This window comes from Sceloporus occidentalis, unplaced genomic scaffold (genome assembly GCF_023333645.1).
Source record: "Sceloporus occidentalis isolate IW3139 unplaced genomic scaffold, rSceOcc1.0.p SCAF_5, whole genome shotgun sequence".
NCBI lineage: Eukaryota > Metazoa > Chordata > Lepidosauria > Squamata > Phrynosomatidae > Sceloporus > Sceloporus occidentalis.
Genome location: NW_028316985.1, coordinates 168,828,586 through 168,856,159, shown reverse-complemented (window position 1 = coordinate 168,856,159; position 27,574 = coordinate 168,828,586). Strand labels below are relative to the sequence as shown.

At 39.0% G+C, this 27,574-nt stretch overlaps 1 protein-coding gene across 3 annotated transcripts in view; it reads right to left on the bottom strand.

Moving 5' to 3' along the window:
* The window catches only part of UNC5C (unc-5 netrin receptor C), a 379,353-nt gene that overhangs the window by 64,253 nt on the left and 287,526 nt on the right, over positions 1 to 27,574 (bottom strand). For 2 of the 3 annotated variants that reach the window (XM_089526097.1, XM_089526099.1), the window contains exons 5-7: positions 15,416 to 15,596; positions 11,185 to 11,352; positions 9,269 to 9,433 (exon numbers count right to left, since the gene is read on the bottom strand). In XM_089526097.1, coding sequence (XP_089382223.1) covers positions 9,269 to 9,433; positions 11,185 to 11,352; positions 15,416 to 15,596 — 514 coding nt within the window. The remainder of the gene's footprint in view (positions 1 to 9,268; positions 9,434 to 11,184; positions 11,353 to 15,415; positions 15,597 to 27,574) is intronic. The other variant, XM_089526100.1, reaches the window with a different exon arrangement.

Below are 27,574 nucleotides of genomic sequence, written 5' to 3'. Positions count from 1 at the left end.
TAAACTGAATGTGATAATTTCCATAATCTAGCACCCATTTCTCAGCAGTGGCCAGCTAGGTGCTTCAGTACCATCCAGAGGTAAGATATAAAAATAACATGTGTAAAAGGGGCAGGAAGGTGAGATGAGCATGGCTTGCCCTGCCGTTAGGAAGGGTGAGGCAAATGTTTCAGGTGGCAGATGGCACACCAGCATCAATCCTCTCTGTCTTCCTACAGCTGTTCACTTTCTATTAAGGGCAGTGCTCTGTATGTCATCTTCCCTGCTCTGTCCTGCCTTACGTAACCTTCTGCCTGCCAGTCTAGTTGGACATTATGCACAGAGTGTGACAACAAACTGTCTTTCACCTCAGAAAGCAAAATGTCTTAGGCAAACCCTGGAGGTGATTACTGCGAAGAGGAAAAATGAAAATGAAAGGCAGATCTCTGAAGAATTTGATGTTTTTCATTTATTATATCTAGAGGCCCGTGGGAGGAGCCACAGCCTCATTGAAACAACAGTATGATGTTCACATCCCAGCAAAGATTAAGAATAGGGAAATCCAAATTCAAATTCCCTTTGTGCCATGAAGCTTTTGGGTGAGATTTTTACCCTACCTCAAAAGATTGTTGCAAAGATAAATGGAGGAAAGGGAAAAGGAAAACAAAGTTGGGGTTGGAGAGAGGGGAAAAAAGCATGCATACTGCCTTTAGCTCCTTGAAGAAAGGGCAGCATGGTGTAGTGGTTTGACTGTTGGACTATGAAATCCATGGGTGACCTTGGGCAAGTCACATGCTCTCAGCCTCAGGGGAAGGCAATGGGAAACTTCCTCTGAACAAATCTTGCCAAGAAAACCCCATGATAATCTGGCCTCAGGGTTGCCGTAAGTTGGAAATGACTTGAAGGCTCACAACAACAACATATAATAAATAAAATAAACAAGTAACATCATATATTGGGCTCTTTTGGCAAAACAAAACAAAACAAAAAACCCACAGTTCTGCAAGGGTATGTGTAACGGGGATCTAACATACGATTTTCAAACTACAGTTCTCAAAAAATCCTTGGAGAAAGCCATCAAAGTTAAAGTAGCATTAAACATTTTGTAGAAGAACTATACTCTTTGTTGGTTTTCATGTTTAATTTGTCAAGATGACTGTGGGTGCCATTTCTTCTTCTCTCATATGTATACTGTTGAAAGTAAGTGAAGCAGTCATGTGATAAAGTATAAAAACGCCTGCATAAAATCTTGCAACTTGACATTGGCCTTTTAAATTCCCTGTGATTATGCATGTGAGAGCTTTGTACTATGAACTGAAGATCCCTCATGCACATCTTCAGAGTGCTTATGTCTAAAATGATATTATATAGTTAAGGCTGAATCCTTCTGAGATATATATATATATATGAATTTTCTTTGTGAATAAATAACTGTAAGCTACTGTGAAGACACTGAAATATATGAATCAAACCAAATACTGGCAGTTATTTATTCCAAATTGTTTTTGGAATACAAAATCAAAGAAATAACTGTGATAGAATATATTTCTAAACTGTCCAGATCTCGTAGATGTAGGGAACTGGTTGTGTCATCTTAATAAATGTTTTTGTATTAACGTCACTCATGAATCGTAATTCCTGTATATCACTGAATGTAATGGTAATAGTTGTGACATAAACAACTAGCAAAATTAAAATTAACCCTTTAAATTATAATACCATACACACGGCTTACATGTATTTATATACATGTTTCATGTGGTTATGGTTAAAATTTAGTTTAAAAAATTAAAAAATATTTTAACAATAATTTTAAATTTTTATTTTTTAAAAAACCCAAGTCCTCTCCTTTTTCCTCCCAATAAGCCTTGCCCCACTCATACTATCTCTTCAGCATTTTAAAGGGATACAGGTGAATGCCACAAGTGGTGTCTGCCAAAAGGCAGATGTTTGAGGAGCAGTGGTGTCACCCCCTCCTTAAGGTCTTACCTGTTGAAACCTGCATGCACCTCTCTCCCCTAGTGACACCCTTGGCTCTATAGGTCAGAAACAGAAATCTTGATATCTTATATGATTGTGATGATTATATTATTGTTGTTTTGTATGTAACATACAGTTAGCCCTGTATATCCATGGATTTTTTCACCATGGATTCAACCATCCAAATCTTGAAAATATTCCAAAAAGATAGAAATTCGAAACACCATTTTATATAAGGGACACCATTTTACTATGTCATTATATTTGATGGCATTTCAGCACCCAGGGATTTTGGTATCCATGGGGGATCCTGGAACCAAACCACAGCGGATACATTGTACATTTAAACCTTCAAAGGATTCAAGTTAGACATTTAGTCTGCAGTCCTACACTGACTTTTCTGGAAATAAGTCCCATTGAATTCAATGGACTTTATTTCTGAGTAGTAGACATATATAGGTTTATGCTGTTAAATATTGCAAGAAGTCTAAGGCTGCAGTTCATTGGTCATATCCTGAAACTATGTCTTACAGAACAGCATAGGGATTACCTCTGAATAAACATGTATAGGATTGCAATACAAGCTGATATGTACCAAAAATATTAACATTTTGTGTAGTTTCACTAGCCCCTGTTTTGTAGATTTCAGAAATATCATACTTAGCAGTAAATAGAAACTGCAGAATGGGCACCACTATATGCAATCGATAACATGTTTTAAACTCAAGTTACTGGTTTCACTCAGTGTTTCACAACCTGAATTACATCTCTATCATCCCTATTCATCACAACCTATGCTTACTGAATGGGACTGATAGTCCAACACATCTGGAGGGCAGGATGGGAACAGTTGGCCTAATTCCTTGGCCAGGGACAAGAAACCCCGATAGCCCTGTACCAGATGATCTTTCATTGGCAGGCAAATACATTTTACTCAGAAAGTCCTTTGGCCCATAAACTAGTAAATATATTCTGATTTATTTTAAATGGTAATGCATTGTTTTCCCCCAGCTCATTTTTGTTGTTTATTTATTTTATTGCTCTTTTGTGTACTGTATTTTATTTTCATTGGAATGAATCCAGTTATTAATCCTAACTGGCATAAAGCCATTGAACCAATGGAAATTATTTATATATCAACTCATCATTTATTAATTCAGTGGGTCCATTCTAATTTGCATGAACCACTATGATTCAAACAACTGTGTTTGTATAATCACTGTAGAGTAGTGATGAAAAGAATATTTGAAAATATAGTAAAAAATGTTAAAACGTGGATTTCTAGCATCAACAAATGCTTATAAGAATCCTAAACCACTGACACTCTTCACAAGTGATTCTACGCAAAATCTACAGATGGTTGTTTTGGGCAGAAAACAGCATTTTCTGTGCAGTACAGTAAAAGCTGTTTTCGTTGCAGAAAATATTGTTTTCTTTGCAAAACAATCATATGTTATTTTTTTGCAGACTAAGCCCTGAACTGCAATTAGGCTCTGAAAACTGGTTTGAAAGACTTTCCTGCAGGAGAAAGAAAGTGCTAAAATAATGTAATGCTCCCTTTGGGGAAAAAATGAAGTATTATATCTCTACTGCTGAGCACCATTTGGTGGAAAGACGGGATACAAATTTATCAAATATATAAAAACATCAGTGGGTGAACTAGTACAAGGTTGTAATTCATGAGGACAGACTTCAAGAAAGCTACGATTTGCACTATAGTTCTCAGATTTCCCTATTATGCTGGGTAGAGATTCTGGAAGCTGAAGCCCAAAATAACTTTTCCAAGCTCTACATGAGAGATCATTTGCATTCAAGAGAAATCATGTCCTGAAATAACTATGTGAGAACACAATGTGAGAACTGGGCTCTATAAATTTAAGAGTAAGATCTGAAAGTTTGGTACAACTGAACATGTATCTATTCTAAAAAAAAAAAAAAAAAAAAAGGTAGCATTTACCATTGGTGTACAAAATGGAATATATCACAACAGTGCCTTTATGCTCTAGAAATGTGAGAAGTTTAAAATATTAACCGCATGAATCAACAAACAATTTATACTGTAAGCTGGAAAGTACAGAATACAGCAGATGCAATGGTGAACAAATGAACTCTTCTCGATGGCAGTTGGCCAGATTTTAATGCAATGCAAGGTACTGCTGAGACCTAATTAAAGCCATTACAATAATTAGTAAATTTCTGTAACAACACTGGCATAAAGATATTGTGTACTGAAGACGCATCTAATAATGCAGTCCTAAATTTTCAGTACAGTTTTTTCCTCCTCTGAAGGCATGGTGGCTTAATGACTATTCATCCTTTCACATTAGTGGGGAAATACTAACTACAGAATGAGAGAGTATGTGTACTGGCAAGATCATTAGTCTGAATAAATGTGACAGCTGAGTTGCACTAGAAATACCACAGTTAGCAGTAAGCACAAACTACATGTTTGGGTGAAAAAATACTGTAATTACAAGGGACAAGGTGCGGGGAGAGATGCAGGGAAGGCTTCACAGTTTTTATCTTCAAAGAAATCAATACCAGTTCAGAATGCTACTTTACACAGGAGTAGAGCTAGGTGTATGAAAGAACTTATTGATTTGCCTGAGTGATGTTATTGTAGTGAATAATGGACTGGAAGAGAAAGAGCTTGTAAATGCAAAGCAATCTTTTCTAGGATATCTATATTTATTTATACAGCTATCTCTTGTTGGTTGTATGTGCGAGAAAGGGAGACTGCCTGTTTGAGTATTCCTGTGCTTGTTTATTCAGACTTGCTCAGGCTATTATTTTCCAGTTACTGGTATTTTGCTGGACAAAGCTGCCCAATGACTTCAATCCAGACCTTCAGCCTGCAAAGTATGTCTTTAACCTCTAAAGCTATCTTCTCTTTCATAAGAAAGTAGATGTTTTTTAACATGAATGGCTCAGTGTTACTTTTTAGTTCCTTGTGTACAAATCCAGGGTTTGTGTGTATACAGTTGAAAAGACATGGATTAATCAGTTCCATTTGGGAGTTGTCACCACTCTCTTTGTTGTTGTGTGCCTTTGAGTCATTTCTGACTTATGGTGACCCTACAGTGAACCTAATACCCTAAAGACATCAGATTCAGTCTGATATTGGAAGCTAAACAGGGTCAGATATGATCACTACTTGGATGGGTAACCACCAATGAATAGCAGATGCTGTAGGCTGCATTTCAGAGGAGGAAACTGGCAAACCACCTCTGAGGATTGTTTGTCTAAGAAACCCCTATGAAATTCATGGGGTTGCCATAAGTTGAGAGGCAATTCGAAGGTGTGTGTGTGCACGTGCACGTGCGCGCACACACACACAGAGTGGACCTATTATGGGTTTCCTTGACAAGATTAGTTCAGAGGGGGTTTGCCATGACCTTCCTCTGAGGCTGAGTGTGACTTGCCCAAGGTTTCCATAGTTGAATGGGGATTCAAATCTTCGTCGGCTGGAGATATACGCCAACATTTAAACCACTACACCATGCTGTCTTCCCCTCTCTATCCCTCCCAAATGTAAGGACATTTGTCAAATACCATGAATAAAATTTTACTCCCAGTGGTCATTAGATCTTTGGCAATAATCTGCAATCTAAATTGACCCACTATCAAGTAAGTGTGGTGTAGTGGTTTGAGTTCTGGACTACAACTCTGGTTGTACGTTACTAGGGTTTGAATCCCTGTTCAGCCATGAAAACCCACTGGGTGACCTTGGGTGAATCACACTCTCTCAGCCTCAAGGGAAGGCAATGATAAACTTTCTCTGAACAAATCTCACCAAGAAAACCCCATGATAAGTTTGTCTTAAGGTCGCTGTAAATCAGGAACAACTTGAAGGCACACAACAACAAACCTAAAAAGATCTGAGTCCAACTGTGTAAAATGTGTGCTGTGAGTACCCAGGATAATACCAAGATAATCAATATATTGTCTTCTGCAAGTTACTTTAATTTTTTTAAGCCACAGGGGAGGGGTTAAAATAAATAAAGAAAGAAATGGTCAGCTATTTGATACAAGAGTAGTAGTCAAATTAAAGCCAAAAGCAGAAATGAGAAAGGCAAAAGGAATGGCTTGGCTAGCAAAACTGTCCAAGCAAAAAGAACTAAGCAGAACCAGGTGTTCCATTTACTCATACAAAAAAGCTAGGCATAAATGGGAAGCAGGTGAGGGAAGCAACCAATATCACTCCTGTAGCTGTCTGCATAATGTTTCACTCCGTATGAAACAGGGCTGATGGAGGATTCTCTGCCTGGGCCTAAATGCTTCACTTTGAGGGAGGCCTATTTTTAAAGCAAGGAACATAGTCACAAAGACAGATGATCCTGTGTAGTGCAGCTAGCATGTCTTTCTTGTGATCCCATCTACTTGACATCACAGTCTGAGTGGATATTTAATACAGCAGGAGAGAGGGGCAAGTGGGGTTCCTTGATATAGTTGGTGTTGCCAAAATGTAAACTGACAAGGACACTTCTCTCTTTAACAGTTGTGTAGAAGAGGAAATTTCAGCAGGCATTGCTTGTCATGCAATCAAGTAACAAGCAACATCTCTTGAAATTCCCCATCCTATCCACCAATTAAAGATGTGGGATCTCTGTCCAGTTTTCATTCTGGCAACTCTGTATATAGCACCTTACTCCACCAAGTGATGCCAGGTACACCTCCGATGGAGTTCATGTGGAATTGACTGCTCGTGCTGTTCTTCTGCCTGAAGTGGGAGATTCACTTGCCTTTTAGGGAGGGCTTAATATGACAGAAAGTTTTGTCAAGCTGTCATTACAAGTTATTTTGGCTGTTTATCTTGTCTTAGCTCATTATTAGTAGGTCTAATTAGGACTGCCATTGTCTCTTCTGACAGAAGACCTTTTTCATTAATAAATGTAAGGCAACTGTAAATAAAGGGGGACTGCTTTTCCCAATAAGGACAATATTTTCAGAGGCCTTCATACTGAATCTTAACCTCAAATCAGGTTTGACTGATATCCAACAATAAACATTAAAGAGCAAACCATAACTTATATCTCTTAAGACATATGCACCTATGTCCGTTCTTTTCATTTCTTATGCAAAAGCAAACATGAGGGACCCAGCTCTGACAGAGGAGGGCAGCAGACATTCATCCCTTTGTCACCTTTTGATTGAGTCTCCTACACATGCAGTCCGCATAATGAAAAAAACCTGCATTCACCAGCTAACTCCAATGGAAGATCACCCCCGTGGTGGAGAGGGAAATAAAACACAACAGAATGTTATATGTCAAAGTCAGTAGTTAGTTTGACTCTAAGCTGCACTGTTTGTGGGACTGAATTTCATTAGACCACCTTGAGCTACAACTTTATTTTGAACAACAGGAATAAAACCAGGAGTCACTGGAGTGGTTTTGCACATGCTCAAAGAAGGAGAAAGAGAGAAAAAGAGTCAGTCCAGCAGGTCCATAACATATGGCAAATCAATCTTTCCAGCAAGACTGCATCACACAGCAAGAGCAAAGTTTACAAGTAAATGTACCCTTAAGGTATAAAGACACTATTAAACAGAAGCTAAGAAAGTCAGCATGAAATAATACACTTTTCCTTCACTATTTGTTTGGTGGTGGTGGTGGTATGTGTGTGTATTAAAGAGAGACTGAAAAACAGATACTACTATTTTTCATTCTCCTAGAGAGAGCAGAGGTTTTAAACTCAATAGTCACTTTTTTTTGCAAATAAAAAGCAACACAGAATCTACAATACATAATAGTAATAATAATGGAACACCTATAGGGCTCTTATCATTCCATAGCATAATAATCCTCATTTTGAAGAACAGGAGAAAACCTCTTCAAATGCACAGAGATGACACATGCCTGACTAAATATAATCTAGTAATATAAAACATAATATGCTCAAAATGGAGTAAATGTCTATTTCCTGATAATTCATCATAATGGCTCATTCAGACTCAGTGGAGTTATGTGTACATTAGCTCTTCTACCTCCAAGACATAATTTGGAACAGAGTTTGTTCGTTTGTTTGTTTTTTAAAAAATCACTCTTTCTAAAGTTTTGATGTTTCAGAAATATTTTTGCTTCATAGTTTTTTGTGGGTTTTTCGGGCTATGTGGCCATGTTCTAGCAGAGTTTCTTCCTGACATTTCGCCAGCATCTGTGGCTGGCATCTTCCCATCTTCTCTAAAGATGCCAGCCACAGATGCTGGTGAAACGTCAGGAAGAAAATCTTCTAGAACATGGCCACATAGCCCGAAAAACCCACAAAAAACTATGGATGCCGGCCATGAAAGCCTTTGACTTTTTGCTTCACTTCCCAAGAGGCTGATGAAATACAAATTAATTTACACGATTGCTACCAACAAAATAAGGAAATACTGTGATTTCCTTCTGCTAAGTGAGCTGAATTTTGGTACTTCTGAGGTGCTTTATTAGGTGAATTGGGTTTTGATATCTTGAAGTAAAAGCCAAAAAGGAAGAGTAAGAAAAATATATAATTTTGTTCTTTTTGTCTTCATAAGGCATTTGCAGTCTCTTTAGCTAGAGACTACAGAAAGACAGAAACTATTATTGTACTGAGATCCCAAACTCTCCTAACACTATCAGCTGTAAACAGTGATGTGGCTGGATAGGAAGTTAGAAATGCATACTTTGTGAGAAAATAATACATTCAAAATATAAATTTAAATATGAACTCTTACACAGATACCATGTAAATAAATTTGCAGATGGATGTATAAATGGGATGACGCTGCCTTATCAATTAACACATTGAAAACTGGCACAAACCAGAAACTATTGTCCATATCTATCCATCACTATCCAAGGAAAGACTCACAAATTCCATAGGGACTTTTTCGGATATCATACTAATTTCAGAACTTGTACGTTCACTTCTAGATTGGAGAATTACTAGGTGTAGTAGATCTGTGCAAATAGCAAAATTTAAAATGAGATGTTTGCTGTGCAAAATGCTATGCAATTTTAATATGTTTTGAAGGGAATATCACCTCCTGTACCCAGAGGGTCAGGAAGCTGCAATCCAAACATATCCCCCAAATGGATTAGCACAGCACAGAACAAGACTTGTTTCTGTCACGTTGTGCCAAAGTCTTTTAAATGTAGAGTTGTTTTTTCCTGTACTGCTATAAAGTGGGGAATTCCTTTTGGATCTACTCCAACAAATGCTTACAAAAGCCCCTTTTAAAAAGTATGAGAAGGTTGATGCTTCATTCTGGGTTTTGGTTGCTATATTCCCCCCCTCTCCAAACCCCAATTCCAACAGAGCAGCATTAAGGTGCTTCCACTTACTCTGCATACAAAGCCCATCTGTGCAGTTCTTGGACTGCAGAACAAGACCCTCACAGTCCTTTCCACCATTCTTAGGTGCTGGCGCCGTGCATTCCCTCCTCCGCCAGTGGGTACATTCAGTTCCACATGTAGACCATTTACTCCAAGCTGTCCACTTTCCATCCACTGTCACACAAAAAGGTAAAGATAAATGGTAAGGGGAGTTGGGGAGAGTCAAGTGAAGATAAAATGTGAATTTGCTGTGTATAGGAGTTACAAAACAGTGGAGAAATCAAATACTCTGGTTTATTCAAAACACAGAATATATAGATGAAAATTATATATTTAGCAAGGGGAAAAAAGACTTCAGCAATCCTAAAGGATTACACTTCTGGTCAAATCAGTTTGTGGGCCATTTGTACAGTTTAAGAAAAAGCCTGGATTGTTGGAGTGCACTACTGTGATGAAGCTTTAGGAGGAACTCTCGACATTGCTATCTCCAAGGGATAGAAATCAAATTCCATAAAGAGAGTTGCTAGACTATGAACATATGAAATCCCAAGTATTAACATCCAGGGGACCCCTTGGACCTTCAATCCTGATATTGCTACAGTAATTGAGAGAAGGGTCAGGAGCACATTTAAAGTGTTTTCCTACTTTAAAATATACTTGTAGCATGCAGAAGGAGCAAATTGCATAGCAAACTGCATGACCAACACCTTCATTCGAGCTTGCTGTGATAGTTTAACAGATTAGATGTAATGTCAGAAACATCGGCCTAAATCCAATTGTTAGTATCAGAATAGATTCACTGAATAAATACAAGTGTAGTAAGTTAATGCTTATGTAAACTCCATCTTTTTTCTAATTGGAAGTAACAGTTGAATTCAGGCCATAATAAAACATAATGCCACCCCCAGTCTTCTGTACATTTCTGTACATTTCTAAATCTCAAGTGTTTCTGTTATTGTTGTTGTCAAGTAATTTCTGCCTTACAGTGACCCTATCATAGTGGTTTCTTGGGAAGATTTGTTCAGATGAGGTTTGGCTTCCTTGGAGGGTGAGAGTGTATGACTTGCTCAAGGTCACCCAGTGCATTTCATAGTCACATTGGGAAATGAACCCTGGTGTATAAATTCATATTTAAATTTATAGTCCAACTCGCAAACCACTATACCATGCTGGTAATCACAAGTGTTTCTGTCTTCAGCTGGATATTCAGAATAGCTTAAGTATTCTGCTGGAGAACCACCAATCTTGATTCTCACCAGTCTTTTTGCTGAGTAAATAGACAAGCCATAAGTTTGATGACAAGGATCCCATGATTGTTCGTTCTAGGGCAACCTTCTACAACCTGGAGGCATCCAAATGTGATAGCCCAGTGCTTCTTAAGGCATTTCATGTGGGAGACCAGCAGTTATTATGTTTTCCCAGTGTGCCAGGGACTAGTATTATAGTTGTGCCCACTGACTACAAGTGTTTGTATTTCCTGTAAACTCTCCAGGGACTACAAGGTGAAGGTTCCTATACCTTCATCCAAATGCTTCAAGCAATATACTTTACTAAATAAACTTCAACTGAGTTTACTAACATGTATTTGGCTCAATACCATTTTATATACTTAAATTCCTGTTTACTTCCAGAGATTTCAGCAGATTTTAGGCTTAAGTCTCTTAATATGTTGAGCTTTGAAATGTTACGTAAATTGTCAGAATGACAAAGGATTGAGATGGGCACAGTTTTGTACAACAATAGGAATTAATTTACTGTCCACCACTTTGTATATTTATATAACACAAGGAATTTACTTGCTGGAGGAGGAGGAGGAGGAGGACAATAGAGAGCAAGGAAATAAGTCCTATCTAAAAAGCATTATGAGAGAAGAAAAAGGTATCAGTCAAATGCATGTAAGTAGATAATCAAATTATATAGTATACCTGGACACAGAGTAGTACATGCTATTTTCTGTAAATTTTGGCCTTCACAGAAGGCACCTCCGTTGAGTGGAGCAGGGTTGGTACAGGTTCTTGTACGCTTCTGAGAGCCTTTCCCACAGCGACTGTTGCACACTGACCATTCAGTCCAAGTTGACCACCCTCCATTGACTGAGAAGTAAAAGAGACAAAGATACTTCAGAGTCACAGCAGACAGTTCATTAAGTACTAGCATCTTACTGATATAATGATTTTACTGTTTCATGTGTTGTGTTGGATTTTCTTGTTGGCCTCTGTTAAAATAAATGCAAACACTCAAACATTACTGATGCTTAATCACTATACTTACCTGTATTCATAGACTAGTATTTTACTTAAGCTCCTCTCCACTGCATGCTATGCAATTTCCCTCTTGGTTTCCTACTGATTGCCAAACTCTTCAGTTAAATGAATATATTCCAGGCAGCTATCCAGCTGACTTTAAATTCTCTCAACAGAATGTTTATTTTGATTTCAGTTTATATTTGCAACAGAAACATATAATGTATGAATTCTAAAGAAATGAATAGAATTGTATAAGTTAGCAAAAATATAACTAGCACAGAGGTAGCAAAATGTTTTGCCTTCCAGATGTTGTAGTCTACAATTCTCATACTTCTCCCAGCATGTTCAGATTGTGGGAACTGTAATCCAGAATATCCGGAGGCCCAAAGTTTTCCCCACCCTTTCTTTAGTAGATGAATTAACTTCATTATCTAATGAACCTTTAGTCATAAGTGTCATGCATCAAATTTTCAAAGTTTGTAGCATTTACTTCCCTTTCCCCTATTGCTAGCACTTGCAAACAATGTCCCATTACTAGCACTTGCAAGTATTTACTTTATGCATGGTTTGTAACATACATGAAGTAGATATCGTTTTTCACATTGACAGGCATGCTTGTCCACACTGCTCTGAAGCATCAAGCACCCTTCTAGTAGATAACTGAACTTCCAGGTTGCACCAATGGAGGCTATTTATTTTACTGATGAAAATTCACAAAACAAGTAAATGAAAAAACAAATATTGCATTTGCCATGTGACAATAGCTTATTGAGAACCCTGAAGGCTGCCCTGTCATAGCTTGTAAGCAGACAACGGTAGATGTGGATGCATTCACATATGGACAAAAGGAGCCTCTAGCTTCCTTTCTCTTATTTGTTTAACTATCTCTTTCCATAGTAGCTAATTTTCCACCCAGCTTTCAACTCCTGAGGAGCCCTCAGATATTTCAGTAGGCAAAATCAATGCCAGGGTGCTCCCATATGGTGAGTATAATGTGTACTTCAGTTCTAATTTTATGCTGGCTAAAAGCAACCAGGCTGCTTATTCCTGCTGCCTGCTTTTAAGCCTTGATAAGTGAAACAAAGTTTGAATTCATGGGTAGTTTCCCTAGGGGCAAACATTCTGCAGTAACAAGAAATGTAAACCACTAGAGTATAATTTATTCAGCACCATGTGTTTCAGTGAAAATAAAATCAAACACGTTCATTTTTTTCATGCTTTGTTCCAAAGTTCATTCATGTCCCCAACCAAGATTTTATGTTTGGTTGAATTTTTTGGCATCTTATCAGTTGTCATTTCTTTTTGGAATTGTTGCCTTTCCTCCCTTTCTTCTTTGCAGCACAGTTCAACAGGCATTGCGTAGACCAAGTATCTTACTTTTTCTCGATTCACTGACTTTTCAAAAATATAGTGGTACAGTAAATACACATTCAGAAACAGAACTAAGGAACTTGAACAGGTTCCCAACTCACTCCCCATTCCTCACATATACATAGGCCGAATCAACACCTGCAAAATAATTTAACTCCAGTTTGTAGTATCCTGTACTGGTTTCAACCTGGTTTGGCCCATTAGTGACACACTCAACCCTTTTAATCTGAACTCAAATTGATTTTGGGGCCACATATTTTCCTATCTGAAGTCACATTGGTATAAAAAGGGCATTTCTATCTTGGTCCGTGTGTTCAATATTACGGATTATGTTGGGTCACATGACTGCACTCCTCCATCCCATCCTCTTCTCATCTGCTGTACAAGAGAGTGAGTGAAGGAAATTTCAACTTTATATGTTGTGGTCTAAACTAGGAGGCGTTTAACTCTCCTGACAGACAGAACACACACACATATGGGACAGAAGGCGGGTAGTGTGCTGGACTTGGGGTGGATAGAGGGAGCAAGATAGGGGTGGGGCTGAGGAGACAGCCCCTTCCCGCTTCCCTTGAACCTTATACAGTCCCTATTAAACCCAGACCCAGTGAAGCCAACACTAAAAGGGAAATGGGAAGGAGCTCTGTCCTCCTCCCCTCCTCCATCCTGCATCCTCCATCTGCCCTGCATAGATCCCTTTCCTATAAATATTTAATAAAATATAACACACACACACTCCATAAATGCATTTTTGAATAACTGAAGGCTTTCAAGGCTTCTGAAATTGAGGACTGCTCAATTATCTGAGGATTACATACATACATATACTGAAGTAAAGAAATAATGAGACCCCACACTTTCCTGACCTAAATAACCAGCCACCAATCTTTTTCACCCTTCACCCTATCCCACCCCGGCTCCACCCTGATCCCGATTTGGGAACAGGAAACACATATTAAAAAGCCATTTTTTCCTCATAAGGAGGTAAAAAGTGAGGTTTAAAAAAATGCATTATAGCCTAAAATTCTAAAAACATAATGTGCTCCAACAACACCACAATCGAGGTGGCTACAGTTGTTGTTGTTGTTGCTAGTGCAGATTGAGCCATAGTCAAGAATTCAGAAAGGATGGAAGAGAAAGAGGGAAAACAGATTAAATTTGCTCATGTTAATGCATGCCTTGTACTTTCCATCTGAACTTAATAGTGTTTTTTTTTTTTTTTTTTTTTGTAGTGCTGGTATTGTAACAAATATACTAATCAGCTCTATTCAATGAATTTCCCATAGAAAGTGGAATTGAAATCCCTCATTGTGACTTCACTGAAGCAATTGCTTACACTTATGCAAACTGCTACTCTGGTTGCAAACTGCTAGTCTGGTTGTGAAAGAAAGGTGCAAGCCCTATCAATCTTGTATTTAAACTAATGACAATAAAATACTTAACAAACACCAGCTAGTATATTGTTAAAGAAAGATCTTACCCTCACAATACTTTTTTTTTTACCTGAGCAGACAATAAAAGACAGTTTATGCATTGCTTTAGCCACTTGTTAAACACCAGGAAATTCTTCTCTATTGAACTGCAGTTCCAAACAGGACATTAAAACATAAATGTTTGATAAGTAGACTCATAGGACTTTATCAAAATCCGCATGCTAGTGACACTTGCCAACAAAAATAATGTACCAGATTATAAAGAGGGATCATAAACATATGTAGAGTTACGTGACCTCTTTGCTTTCTTCCTTTTGCTTTAGGGAAGAAAATAATATTAAAGATTATTTGACAAATGATCGAAAACTTATTTCTTGAATGCTGGATGATAATAATAATAATAATAATAATAATAATAATTCATAGCTCGCCTCTCTCCGGAGGATCGGGGCAGATTACAACCCTGACCAAGAAAGTTCTGAACTGATTAGAATCTTTGCAGTTTGGGTCTTGTTTTGCACCAAATTCATTCTTCATCTTCTCTCTCTCTCTCTCTCTTTTATACAGAAAATAGCATAACAGTAACAGAAATTCTGTTTTCTGCACAAAATACCATGCATAAATCTTGTGCTTAATAAGGCCCCAAATGGCCGCATTTTCTGCACCGTTTTTTTGGTGCAGAAATGTTATTTTCAGGGCACAAAATGTCATTTTTTTCCTGCAGAGAAAATGCTAATTTCTGTGCAAAAAACAAAACAAAAAAACCCCCAGAAAAACAAGCCAACAAACCAAAAAACACACATGTGAATCTTGCACAGAATAACCAAATAGTCTTTGAAAACTAAACTTTTGAAGACTTTCTCAGCAGGGAGAAAATTGCTAGAATTACTTGTTGCTGCCCTTGAGACTGAAATAAATGAACCATTTTACAGCTTGAATTTGTTAAAGAGGAGTTTAAGAAGGACATAAACTTTAGATGACATCAAATTACTAGATATAGGGTCCTGGAGAAAAAAATGACAGTCTGGATGCTAAAACTACATATAGGAAATTTAGCAAATATTTAAGGCTGCAGTTTCATCGACACGAGACAGAACTATCTCTCTTACCATATACAATGACAGCAGCTGTTGTACTCTTCCTCTTTGCCACAATGTTTTTGGCCACACAAGTATAATTCGCTGTATCAGAGAGACGTGCCTGCTTTATAATCAAGTTGTGGTCTATAGTAATGTAAAAATTCCGGTCTTCTACAGGATCAATCACTTCTTCATTTTTCAGCCATTCGACCTGTTGAGATTCACAAAATAAAGTTAGCAGCCCTCAATAAAACAGCAGAGGCATGTTCATCACAGAGTGCTCAGAAAGACCATGGTAGGAATCCATTATGCCCAGTCTCAGAGGCCATGATTTTTCAGGACATGAATATGATAGAATATCAGTGATATAAATCTTTGTTTTTCTCTTCCTTTTCACAAGAAAGAATGAATAAATGCAAATGTTTTCTTGTCACTAGGTGAGATTAAGAAAGTTTTGTGTATTTTTCAGTAACCTTTTTTTTCACTTTGTGACTTTTTTGTGCAAAGGTCAGTTGTTGAAAAGTTGTTCAAGATGCCATAAACTTTAGTTTTGTACAAAACTATTTTCATGCCCTGCTGGAGGACCTAAACATTTCTGTAGCCCAGACCAGACTTTCAGCGGTGACCCAGAGGACCTTCTCATCAGCCGCTCTCAGGCTCTGGAACAACCTACTGGATGAGACTCGCCATATTATCACCTTGGAAGCCTTTAAAAAGGCTATTAAGATTGATCTCTTCTGGCAGGCCTTTCCAGACTAGGTTAGATCCATTAGACTTGCCTCCCCCCTCTAATGATACCTCTATTGTTCTGATATCAAAATTGATTGATACCATCCCCCACCCCCCCTCATTTCTTGCACTAATCTGCCTGAAATTTTAGTATATTCCTATTGGAAAGTTTTAAATTTGGATGTTTAATCTCTTTTTATGGGTTGATCACTGTGTTTATGATTGGGGGGAGGGTTGGGGTCTGGGGTTTTTTAAATTATAATTTTTAATTGTTAGATGTTTTAATTATACTGTTGGAATCCCCTTTGATTTCTTTGTGAAAAAACGGAATACAATAATAATAATAATAATAATAATAAGCCATTTGCACATCCTCCAGTGCAATTCTATGACCAACATCTGGAAGATGTTGATCAGAAGCGTTGCACTGGAGGACCTAGACATTCCTAGAGAAGTGTCCTCTCAGATATTTTTTTTCTTTGTGCGTTTTCTTTGTGGGGTTACCTGTGCCCCTAACCTTAGTCAATGTGGAGGGAACACTGTACTGTCTTAGATGCCTACACACATAGATCTTACATAGATGTATAGATCTTACAATTGGTATATTATCTAGAGTCACATTTACAGGAAATTTATAGCCTCATGCATTATTCACTTATTTCTTTTTTTCAACAGTTTATAGAGCAAAAGAGAGAAACAGTTAAGGATCTAAATATGTGCTTTCTAGTTGCACAATCCTGCATTCATTTCTCCTCTAAAGAAGCATCTCCTTCTTCCAGAGCTGCCTGAGGTAAGCTAGTCTAACATAAGTTGGCTGAACACTCAGTAGCTTATTTGCTTTTTAACTAAACATGCTTTCAAGGCCAAAGATTGATCAAAGCTGTGCCTTAATGTCACTGATCATTAGATTGAATGCCCAGCACTTTAATCTAGTAAAGAGAGGGGGGGAAGCCCACAAAATATTCCCTGAGCCCAGCCAACCTAATGAAACAGAAAGAGGTCTCACTACTACTACCCAGTCTGTCCAGACATACATTCCCCTTGACACTAAACTATCTGAACATCTGCACAGGAACACTGTAAGCCAACAAACTTTAGTCCATATTATTTCAGTCACATAGAAGTGACTAGGATTCATCCAGGCAGTTCAGCCGTTCCTGTTTTGATTAGCATAAAGCTTGATTCATTCCTTAGGAGAACCAGACAAATTCCAGCAAATTAGCAATTTCTCCATGACAGGAGTGTGCCCATTCTGATCAGCTGTTCCATTTTAACATGTAAAATGATATTTTTCTCAGAAATATGCAAAATTCTGTGCTCAGTCAAGTTCATGTCAGCTGCTATCTTATCATTCAGTGTCTTATTTGCTTAGGTGCAGCTAAATATGTCACGTATCCTCACTGTGAGCTATTGCGCTTGAGCTGTTGTGAGGTTATAACAAAAGTTCTATTTCTGAGGGGCTTTTTGATATATGCAGTCCCTGAGAAAGAAATACAGTCAGCCCTTTATTTGGATTTTGGATCCAAGGGGGTTCCTGGAACTCCCAGCAGATACCAAGGGCCCATATTATTAACTCAGGAACCAAGCTTTGCATTTCTCTAACAGGTTAAAGCAATCAATAACAATAGGTCATGCTCAGTGTTGGCTTCTATGCTGATATCTGGCTGCACCCATTTAGTGCATGTCAGGCACATATCACAATGCATTCATCATCCTAATCCGTTTCATTGTAAACACTGCAACCAACACACAGTCTGTACACTCTGCAACAAGCAAAAGCACAGGATGCTGTTCTTCCATTGCTGCATAAATGTGCTTTCCCTTTGCCAGCTTCTAAGTGCAACTGTTGAGCCTAAAACAAAACCCTATATAAATCTTAGTTAGACTAACCAAAAAAGGTTTAAAAAATGGGTGCAAAATTTTGAAATTTCCAGATCTTTTCATCAAAAAAGATGTCAGAGAAGGTAAGGAAAAAAAAAAGGGAGGGGGAATAGCCTCTAATTTTATGCCCCCCCCCCCTTTGTGAATACAGAATGCAGTCACATAGCAAAATTGATCTGGTCCTCTAAAATGCTATAAAAGTGATGCAACCAGGGGGGGGGGGTAAAGTTCTTTCAGAGCTCTTCATTAGTACAGAAATCAGATGCTGGGGAAACATTCAAAATTAATTACTGTATCTGCAAAATTAATCACTATCTCTGCAGCTGAATGTAAGAGGTGTTAAATAATGTCAGTGTCCAGCATGCTGGGAAGCACAGTTAGGAGCTTATCACTCAACATTTTAAACTGGCTCCAGCCTCCTGTGTCGGAGCTGGGATGCGGGACTGAGGCAGGGACTATTGCACACTAAATCACTGCCGAATCACTGGCTGCCATCAGCTGGGTCCTAGCTGCACTCCGCCAGCACTTTTTAGGAGTCAGAAAGCTTTCCGGCTTCTAAAAAGTGCTGGTGGAATGCAGCTGGGACCTGGCTGGGACCTGGGCTGATAGCAGCTGGCAGTTCAGTGGTAATTTAGTGAGTGATAATCCCCACCTCTATCCCGTGTACCAGCTCCAGGCCAGGAGACTGGAGCCAGTTTAAAATGCTGAGCAATAAACTCCTTAATAACTGCTCTCCATCCCCACCAATAAGTGACCTGTCCCATGTATTTTGACCCCAAAGAACACGTGTTCCTGACATAACTGAGAGAACAAGCAGAGGGAAACATGGCACTTTCCATAGCAGCACAGCTGGAGATTAAATTTAGGTGACACTCGTGATTAAAGTCAAATGCACCCAAATTGTAAGTAATAGCAAGTACTTGACCTAAGTGGAGTCTCTAGAACCTTTTTTAAAAAAAAAAAAAAAACTTTTTTGGACGCATGCAATTGCCCTCAATGAAAAAAATTCTCTGACGATAATATATTTAAATATATTAAATGAATAATTTAGTTGTTAAACTAAATTCACTATAACAACACATGACAAACACTGTAAAATTATTTGCATACTTCACTTGCTGTTGAGACAATACCAAATAAAACCAGGATGTCTTTCAAAGTGAACACCATCTCCCATGAAAAATCAGCATAAACACTAAAGATATAGGAGCATATTCTGAAACACTAGTCTAAAAGAAACACAGTGTGACATTTATTCATTCAGACAACATACAATAAAATGATTGTGAGGAAAGATTTGGTACAGATTATGGATTCCAAGAGCAGAGACTAGTGGCCTCATTATGAGGGTGTTGGGAGTGCAGATCACCACTGCTCCTCAAACGTCTACTTTTTTGGCAGAAAGGGGCTGTGGCATTCACATGCTTCCCTTTAAAATGTTTTAAGAGATGTTGGGAGTGAGGTGAAGCTCAGTGGGAGGAGAAAGGAGAGGCCACAGAATGTTTTAAAATTCAAATTTAAAAAAATATTTTTTTGAAATTTTGAAATTTTAAATTCTTTTACAATTTTATTTTAAAGCATCATGTTTTAACCAAATCTTCATTATGCATATTTAAATACATTTTTATTATTATTTAGGTTGTGCATATGATATTGTGTTTCTGTCACAACTATTAGCATTACAGGAGGTCAGACTTCTTCTCCTGTTCCCTTATCTGTTGGAGTTCCCCAGGGCTCTGTTCTGGGTCCCCTTCTGTTTTCTCTCTACACACTGTCCTTAGGAAAACTCATTAGTTATTTTGGTTTTTCCTACCATCTGTATGCTGATGACACCCAGTTATATCTTTCCACCCCTGACCTTTCTCCAAGGCTTGAACAGCAAGTTTCGTCTTGCCTCATAGCTGTCTCACAGTGGATGCGCCATCGGTGTTTGAAGCTCAACATGTTCAAGATAGAGCTTCTTGTCTTTCCACCTAAGTCCACCCTTCAACACTCCTTTTCTGTCTCTGTGGACAACATTTCTATTCAAACAGCCCAGCAAGGCTGCAGTCTTGGTTTTATCTTTGATTCTTCTCTGTCGTGTATCCCTCAGATCCAGACCACAGCCAAGGCTTGTAGATTCTTTTCATACAATATTGCCAAAATCCAACCATATCTCTCCGCCTCTACTGCCAAGATCCTGGTCCATGCCCTAGTGATCTCACGACTTGATTACTGTAACGTCCTCCTGGCTGGGCTTCCTCTTTCTCACCTCCGTCCTTTAATCTCTGTCCAGCATACAGCTGCACGCATTATCACTTCCACCCACCGCTCTGACCACATCTCTCCTGTGTTGGCATCCCTTCACTGGCTCCCCCTCCCTTTCCGCATTCAGTATAAGCTCCTGCTGTCGACATTTAAAGCCCTCCATGGACTGGCCCCTCCTTACTTATCAGACCTTCTTTCTCCTCACCTTCCCACCAGGTCCCTCCGTTCTGGTAGTCAAGGTCTGCTGTCTCAGCCCAGGATTTCCTCTGCCCCATCCCGGATTCGCCCCCTTTCACTTGCTGCCCCTCACTCCTGGAACCTTCTTCCCCCACAAGCAAGAGCCATCACTTCTTTAACCAGCTTCAAAATGGAGTTGAAGACCATCCTGTTCAGAAAAGCCTTCCCAGGCATCGCATAATTGTTGCTTACTATTTGATGTTCTTTTGGTGCCTGTTTATCAAACCATTTCCTGTATTGCTATGTACTGTATATGTACAGTGGGGCCTCCGCATACGCGGACTTTTTATAAGTGGCTTTGAGCGTATGCGCTCAAGCTGCGGCGCGCACGCGGGGTGGAAGGGGCGGCGCGTCCCATTCAGTTGAATGGGCGCGCGCCCATTGCGCCCCGCGCACCTCCGCACCGCCGTGCACAAGCCCCATTGTTTACAATGGGCCTCGAGCATAGGCGGAAATCGCCATACGCGGCGGGATCCGGAACGGATCCCCCGCGTATGGTGAGGTTCCACTGTATTATCCTACTTGAGAGTATGTATTTTCCCTGGAAGAAGATTAACCATCCATTATGAAGCCAAGCCCTCCCTCCAGTCCATCTGCCTTGGTCCAGGCCTTGGAGGTAGAGAGGAACTGCTGGACCTCTTACCCTTTCCCTCCACCACTCCCTTCTCCTTTTGTGTCATGTCTTTTTAGATTGTAAGCCTGAGGGCAGGGAACCATCTAATTAAAAAGATTGTATGTACAGCACTGTGTAAATTTACAGCGCTTCATAAATAAAGGTTAATAATAATAATACACTCAGTGGTATATAGGAATTAGGATTTACGAGTAGCATTAGTGAATTGCTAAGGATTCTCTATGGAAGAGGTCAATTCTATATTGAGGCGGGAGTGACACCATGAGTTACCACACCAGGCGACACCAACCCTAGGGATGCCACTGGCAGAGACCAAACTAGGGAATTAGAAGGAGTATAATTGTTCTTATTGTTAAAACAACCACCTTTCCCCCCTTTCCCCATCAAACTATTAAAACAACCTGTTAAAGTTGATTGACTAGTGCAGCAAGTGAGAGAAAAATTAATATGAATATCCTGAGATGGAAAATCATTATACCCCTCAGTTTACATTGTCTAGAGATGGAAAAAGAAAAGGAAAATGACTTAGTATAATACAGGTAAAGATACTATAGACACAGGCAGAAAAGAAGTGTAAAGTATCTTACCCATATAAAGCCATAACAAAACAGTGCAAAACTCTTTTGGTACAGAAAGTTGTGTAGCACTCCACAGAAATACATCTTGTTCTGCACAAAATACTGGGGTTTTGCACGGTCATATTTTTCAAGCAAAATGAAAATAATTGTTTCTCATTCAGCAGAGAAAAAAACCTTTTGGAATTGTTTATTCATGCATGTAAATTTTTTAAAAGTGCATATTTTATCTCTACATATACCAATATCTTAGGTGAACCTCACTGGTAAAATATTTGTTTCCACCTCTTTTCTGAAAATCAACATTTTGCTATGTCTTCAGAGCAATGTTAATAATGTCTTCCAAAATGAAGCATCCACTTCTAGAGAACGAAAATCCAAACTATTAGCCAATGTTTTATGTGTGTAATTTATCACAAAAGACAGGATATTGCATTTTAAGCTCCTTGGGGCTTTGACCAAAGCACTGAATCTACTTGCAGTGTCTTTTAAAAATGAGTCAGTTATAATGCCATTGGTAAGAGTAATATTACATGCAAAAGAAATGCTCCATACCAGAAAAATGCACATTGCAATAATCTCAGGAGCATTAAAAGCTATTTGCAATAAAAACACTTTCAGCTTTTTAAAAAAAAACAAAAAAAAAAACCCACTCTCATATCAGTAATTTAGGATCCTTCTAATAGTAGATTTCTATAGTTTGTGCTTCCTTATATTAGCTACACTTATGTTGAGATCAACTGTCTAAGCGAAAACTACTCAGGAATCCATTTATCTATTAGTAAATTACTCTGACCCTTCTCCTCATGCATACACGGCTTCCTCCATTTTTTCTGCTCATCTACCTTGTGAGGTCAGTTGGTCTGAATAGAGTAAGTGCTTTTGCTTGCATGATATGAAAAGAAGTGATACGATAGCACTGTTTAAATATTTGAAAAAATGTCATACTGATGAAGGAGCATGTTTGTTTTCAGCAGCTCCAGAGACTAGGACCCAGAGTAATAGATTCAAACTACAGGAAAAAGTGATTCCACCTCAACATTAGGAAGAACGTTCTGACAGTAAGAGCTGTTTGATAGTCCAATAAACTCCCTTGGAGTATGATGGAGTATCCTTCTCTAGAGGTCTTTAAATAGAGGTTGGATGGATATCTGTCAGGAGTGCTTTGATTGTGTCTTCCTGCATGGCAGGGGTTTATTTATTTCATTTGTATGCCATCTTTGAGGGCCCATCTATGACCCCCAGTGATTCTCATGAGTGACAGGCTCAATAATTTTGTGAATTTTTATTAAAAATGTAAATAACAGCTGCAATGCACAAGTTGTGTGGGTGTAGTGGACAGGGAGGGACTAGCATTCGAACTGTTTGCCCATGTTATGTCACAATCTGGATTCCCACACCAATGGCTGCCATTTGAATTTGGGAGAGAAGCTCCTCAGAGCCTTCCCACTCTGAGATGTGTTTTCAGTCTCCTTTCCTCTTTCCTGTAGTGGATAATTGTTCATTTAGAGTTAGTAGGGCCATATAGTCCAATTTTTGTCATTCAGGACTACACAACTGAAGCACTCCTGAAAAGCAGTCCATCAAACCTCTGATTAAAGACCTCCAGTGGAGGAGAGCCCATCCCATCTGAGACAGTCCATCTGACTCTGGAACAGCTCTTAAAGAAGTTCCTCCTTTTAAACGTTTTTTATTGAACATAAAAAAGATAAACATATACATAGAGGTTCCTTCTAATATTTCAATAGAAGCTCTTTTCTTGTACTTTGAGTCCATTGGTTCATGTTCTAGACTCTGGAGCAGCAGAAAACAAGCTTGCTTCATCTTCTAACAGACATTCCATTCCATGCTCCATTCTTGTAACTGACAGCGCTTCAATGACCCTCACTTTACCCCTCAATCTTCTCTTCTTCTAGGTAAATATACCAACTGAATTGAACCCTGAAAACAATTTCCATTTCCTTATTGGGGGGCTGCATTCCAGAGGGTGGATGCCACCACTCAGAAACCCATGCCATATATTTATGAAAGTCTGCAATAATATTTTATTTGCTTGCTAAACTTTCAACAGCATTCTCATTCTAGCAGACCACCTTAAAATCTATCTGCATGATTCTTCTAGTAAAGAACCTGAAAGAAAGAAAAATTGTTTGGTAAATCCTTCCTTCTCTCTCTCTCTCTCTCTCTCTCTCTCTCTCTCTCTCTCTCTCTTTCTCAATCTCTCCTGTGTTTCTAAGGCATTTGCAGATCTTTCAAGACTGAGCATACACATTGAAGAAATGGGCAATCCAAGGTGGCAATAATTCAGAATGCTTTGCACCTCATACTTCCAGCTTCCCTGCAGTCTTCCATTCTTCTTCCTGGTGGGAGACAGATGTGTTGTCTCTAATTATTTGCTGATTGACATCAGGAGATATATTATCATAATTGGCACATTTGTTCTAGTTAACAGAGGGAACCTGCCACATGTCACCCGACATGAAATGTGAGAACAACAGTTAACAGCAAGGGGGGGGGGCAACACTTCAAAACTCTCCCTTATAGCCCTAATCAGACCTTTCTCTCTTTAGAATGTTTTGAGCAACAGTGTAATGTTAAAATAATTTATCAGATGTACAAACATGATAACACAAAACTAATTGTTGTTTTTCTTTTAATATGTGCTTGGATTTATTTTATTTATTTAGTGTTTTATGGATCAGTGTCACAAGGTTGGTTCAGCTAACCAATTAGATTAATCAACTCAAAAGGCACTTCAAATGATTAGATAGCATAAATAAATTAATAAATAATATATATATTTTGAACTTTTTTAAAAAAGCAAGTACTTACAGAAACAATGGACTGCAGTATTATCTTACTTAAAGTGCTCCACTCATTCCCATGGAGAAAATGCTTTTCAAAAGATTGTGTCTGCTCTAACCCACGTGTGTATCACATAAAAAATTTGGATGGTAGTCTTCCAATTATTTATTCATCATCACAACTGAGAGGCAGGAACATGTTACCTTATCAGTACAGCCATAGCATTAGCAAGTACATTTCTATACTGCTTATCATTGCACTTAAGCACTCCCTAAGCGATTTACAATGTGTAAGCTAATTGCCCCCAACAAGTGACTTGGAAGGATGCAAGGCTTGGTCGAGCCCCTGGCTGGTACTGAACTCACAACCTTGTGGTTTGTGAGTGAGTGGCTGCAATACAGGCATTGAACCACTGTGCTACCCGGGCCCCATGAGGTGCTTTGTTTTTCATTTCATATGTATTTTATTAAAACTCATCTTACTAATTAGCTATGTTTTCATTAGTTAAGAATATTTGCGGACTGGGTGGTAGTTTTCCAGTTAGTTGTCCATCATCACAAATGAGAGGTAGGTACATGTAACGTCATGTTGGAGCCTTGCAATTATCCACTAGGATCCTGAATGGGATGATAACAATCACATTTTAAATCACAGAAACAATCACATTTTAAAACAAAACAAGAATTAAATTTTGGGACCCTATTTTATGATTGTTTATACAAAATCCTTGAAATTTATGTGGTCATCATAAACTAACAGGCATCTTGAAGGCACATATATATACATTTGATAGCTGTATTATAGTGCGCAACATCTGCAAATAAGATGCTAGATGCTTTCTATGTATCTGTTGAAGAGAAATACAGTTGGCCCTCTACATTTGTGGCTTTGGCTTTTTCAGATTTGACTTTGCAGTTTTAATTAATATGTTCTCTCTAGGAATCTCTATGTCAGGGGTAGGCAACCTTTTTGAGCCGGGGGCCGGGTTGCTGTCCCTCAGACAACTGGGGGGCCGAAGCCAAAAAATAAATAATTAAATAATTTTAAAAAAATTAAATAAATAAATAAACTGGGACAAATGTAGGACAAAAATTTCAAATGGAGGATACTTTTTTTAAAACATGGAGGACACACAAAAAAAATTGCTGATTTTTTTAAAAAATGTTAATATAAATTCATGTTTCGGAGGCTTCTATAGACAATTGCTCCCCTTCCCCGCCACTTGCCCCCCTTGCCTGCCACTTGCCCCCCCTTGCCCGCCTCCTCCTGATAGGCCAAAGGCCCCACGCCCTCACGCGAGAGGCCAAAGGCTCCGTCGGCAATCAGCAGCAGGACCGGGCTGGGGCCAGTCCCAAGGTCTTGCCGGGCCGCATCCGGCCCGCGGGCTGCAGGTTGCCTACCCCTGCTCTATGTAATCCAACGCAATTCTGCTAGAAGTTGATCATAGAGTTGTGCTGGAGAATCTAGAGGTTTCTAGAGAAAACACTGCTCTAGGCATTTGTAGGTCCTCCAACATGATTCTATGGTGTTTGACAGACTGCCCAAAAGGATGGTCTGCTGTCGCCCTTGTTTTCTGTGCGAGGGAGCCGCAGCAGACAAATCGCGTGGTTCCCCTGTGCAGCAAAAAGAAGCCACAAAAATGGCTTCTTTTTCCGGTGCGGTTGTGACGCCACAAGGCGCCAATGGCACCCTTGCGGCCTCACAAGGGTGCCGAGATGTGCAGACACTAGGCGTCCGTCATGTCAAAATGGCAGCGCCCATGGGTATAGGGCGCTGCCATTTTGACACCCTTGTCACGTGCGAGGGGTGAGGGACGTCTAAAAGCGTCACCCCTCGCACATGACAATGGTGCCTCTATGGACCCATCTATAAAGCGCCCCTGATTAACCTCTGGCAGATGTTGACCATAGAGTTGCACTAGATGACCAGGAGATTCCTAGAGAGGTGTCCTCTTAGATAAAAAATAATAGTGTTTTATTGACATTTTATTGTTGCTTTTTGAAACTGACTGGTAAGCAAATTAAATCCTTAGTTTCATAGTCATAAGATATGAATGTCTATATTTTTCTTTTTCTTTTTAAAAGAGGGAATCTAAAAAATTATATATCTACAAGATATTGCCAGTATACACTAAGAATAAAAGTTCATGAGGAAACCATAGTGACATTTTGTCAATTGCCATTAGTTTATTTCGCACTGCCAATGCAGAGAATTTGTGTTATGGAAAAACTTCTGTAATTGCACATATGTCTATGTTAGAGATTCACTGAGTGCCGATGACTGTAATTTTTAAAGAGACAGTCGTGATAGTCTGTTTTAGCATAATACCAAAAGTGGAGGGAGATGAAGGACATGATCAGCACTTCTGAGATGTATTTCAGCATGAGGTTGTGTAGAAATTAGTCATTTCTAGTGTCTATTTGAAGAACTGGATTGATAACCATTAAAGATACAGAGACAAGAAAAAGAAGATAAACCAAGCCTCTTAAAGATCAAGAAAGAAAAAGGGGAAGCAAGGTATCTCAGTAAATGAAGGTAAAGAGGGCATGGGAGATGACAAGGAAAAACAAGGTGGGGCAGAGCCAGCTGGGTTCAGGGATGAAAAGTGGAAGCTGGCACTTTGCCCAAACATTCAGCTGCTGCCCCTCTTTATGATCAAGGTTCCATCACAAAGCCTCCCTTTGTAACTATTAAAAGGCACCTCACTTTTTAAATATATAACCTCTTCTCTACCTTATTGATATACCTTCCCAAAGATGTTCCCCCTATGCGTCACATAGCTCAGCAAATGACAATGCCACTTCCAAGCCAATCGGTATTCACAGCCATCTCTTCTTTCAGCTCTCTTGTCTTGGTATAAAAGCTTTCCTTTTCTGAACAGAATACAAAATGCTGCCAGGTTGACAAAAGCGCCTGCATGGAAATGCATACACACAGGAGTTCCAATTAAGGGATAACGGCAGTGAAAACAGGAGCCACTCTCATCAAACAAAGCAAACAGCAGTTATATTAACAATCAATTAGATGCAGCAGCCACCTGATGCTGCATATTTGGATAAGTCCCAGGCTGCTCTGAGCTTT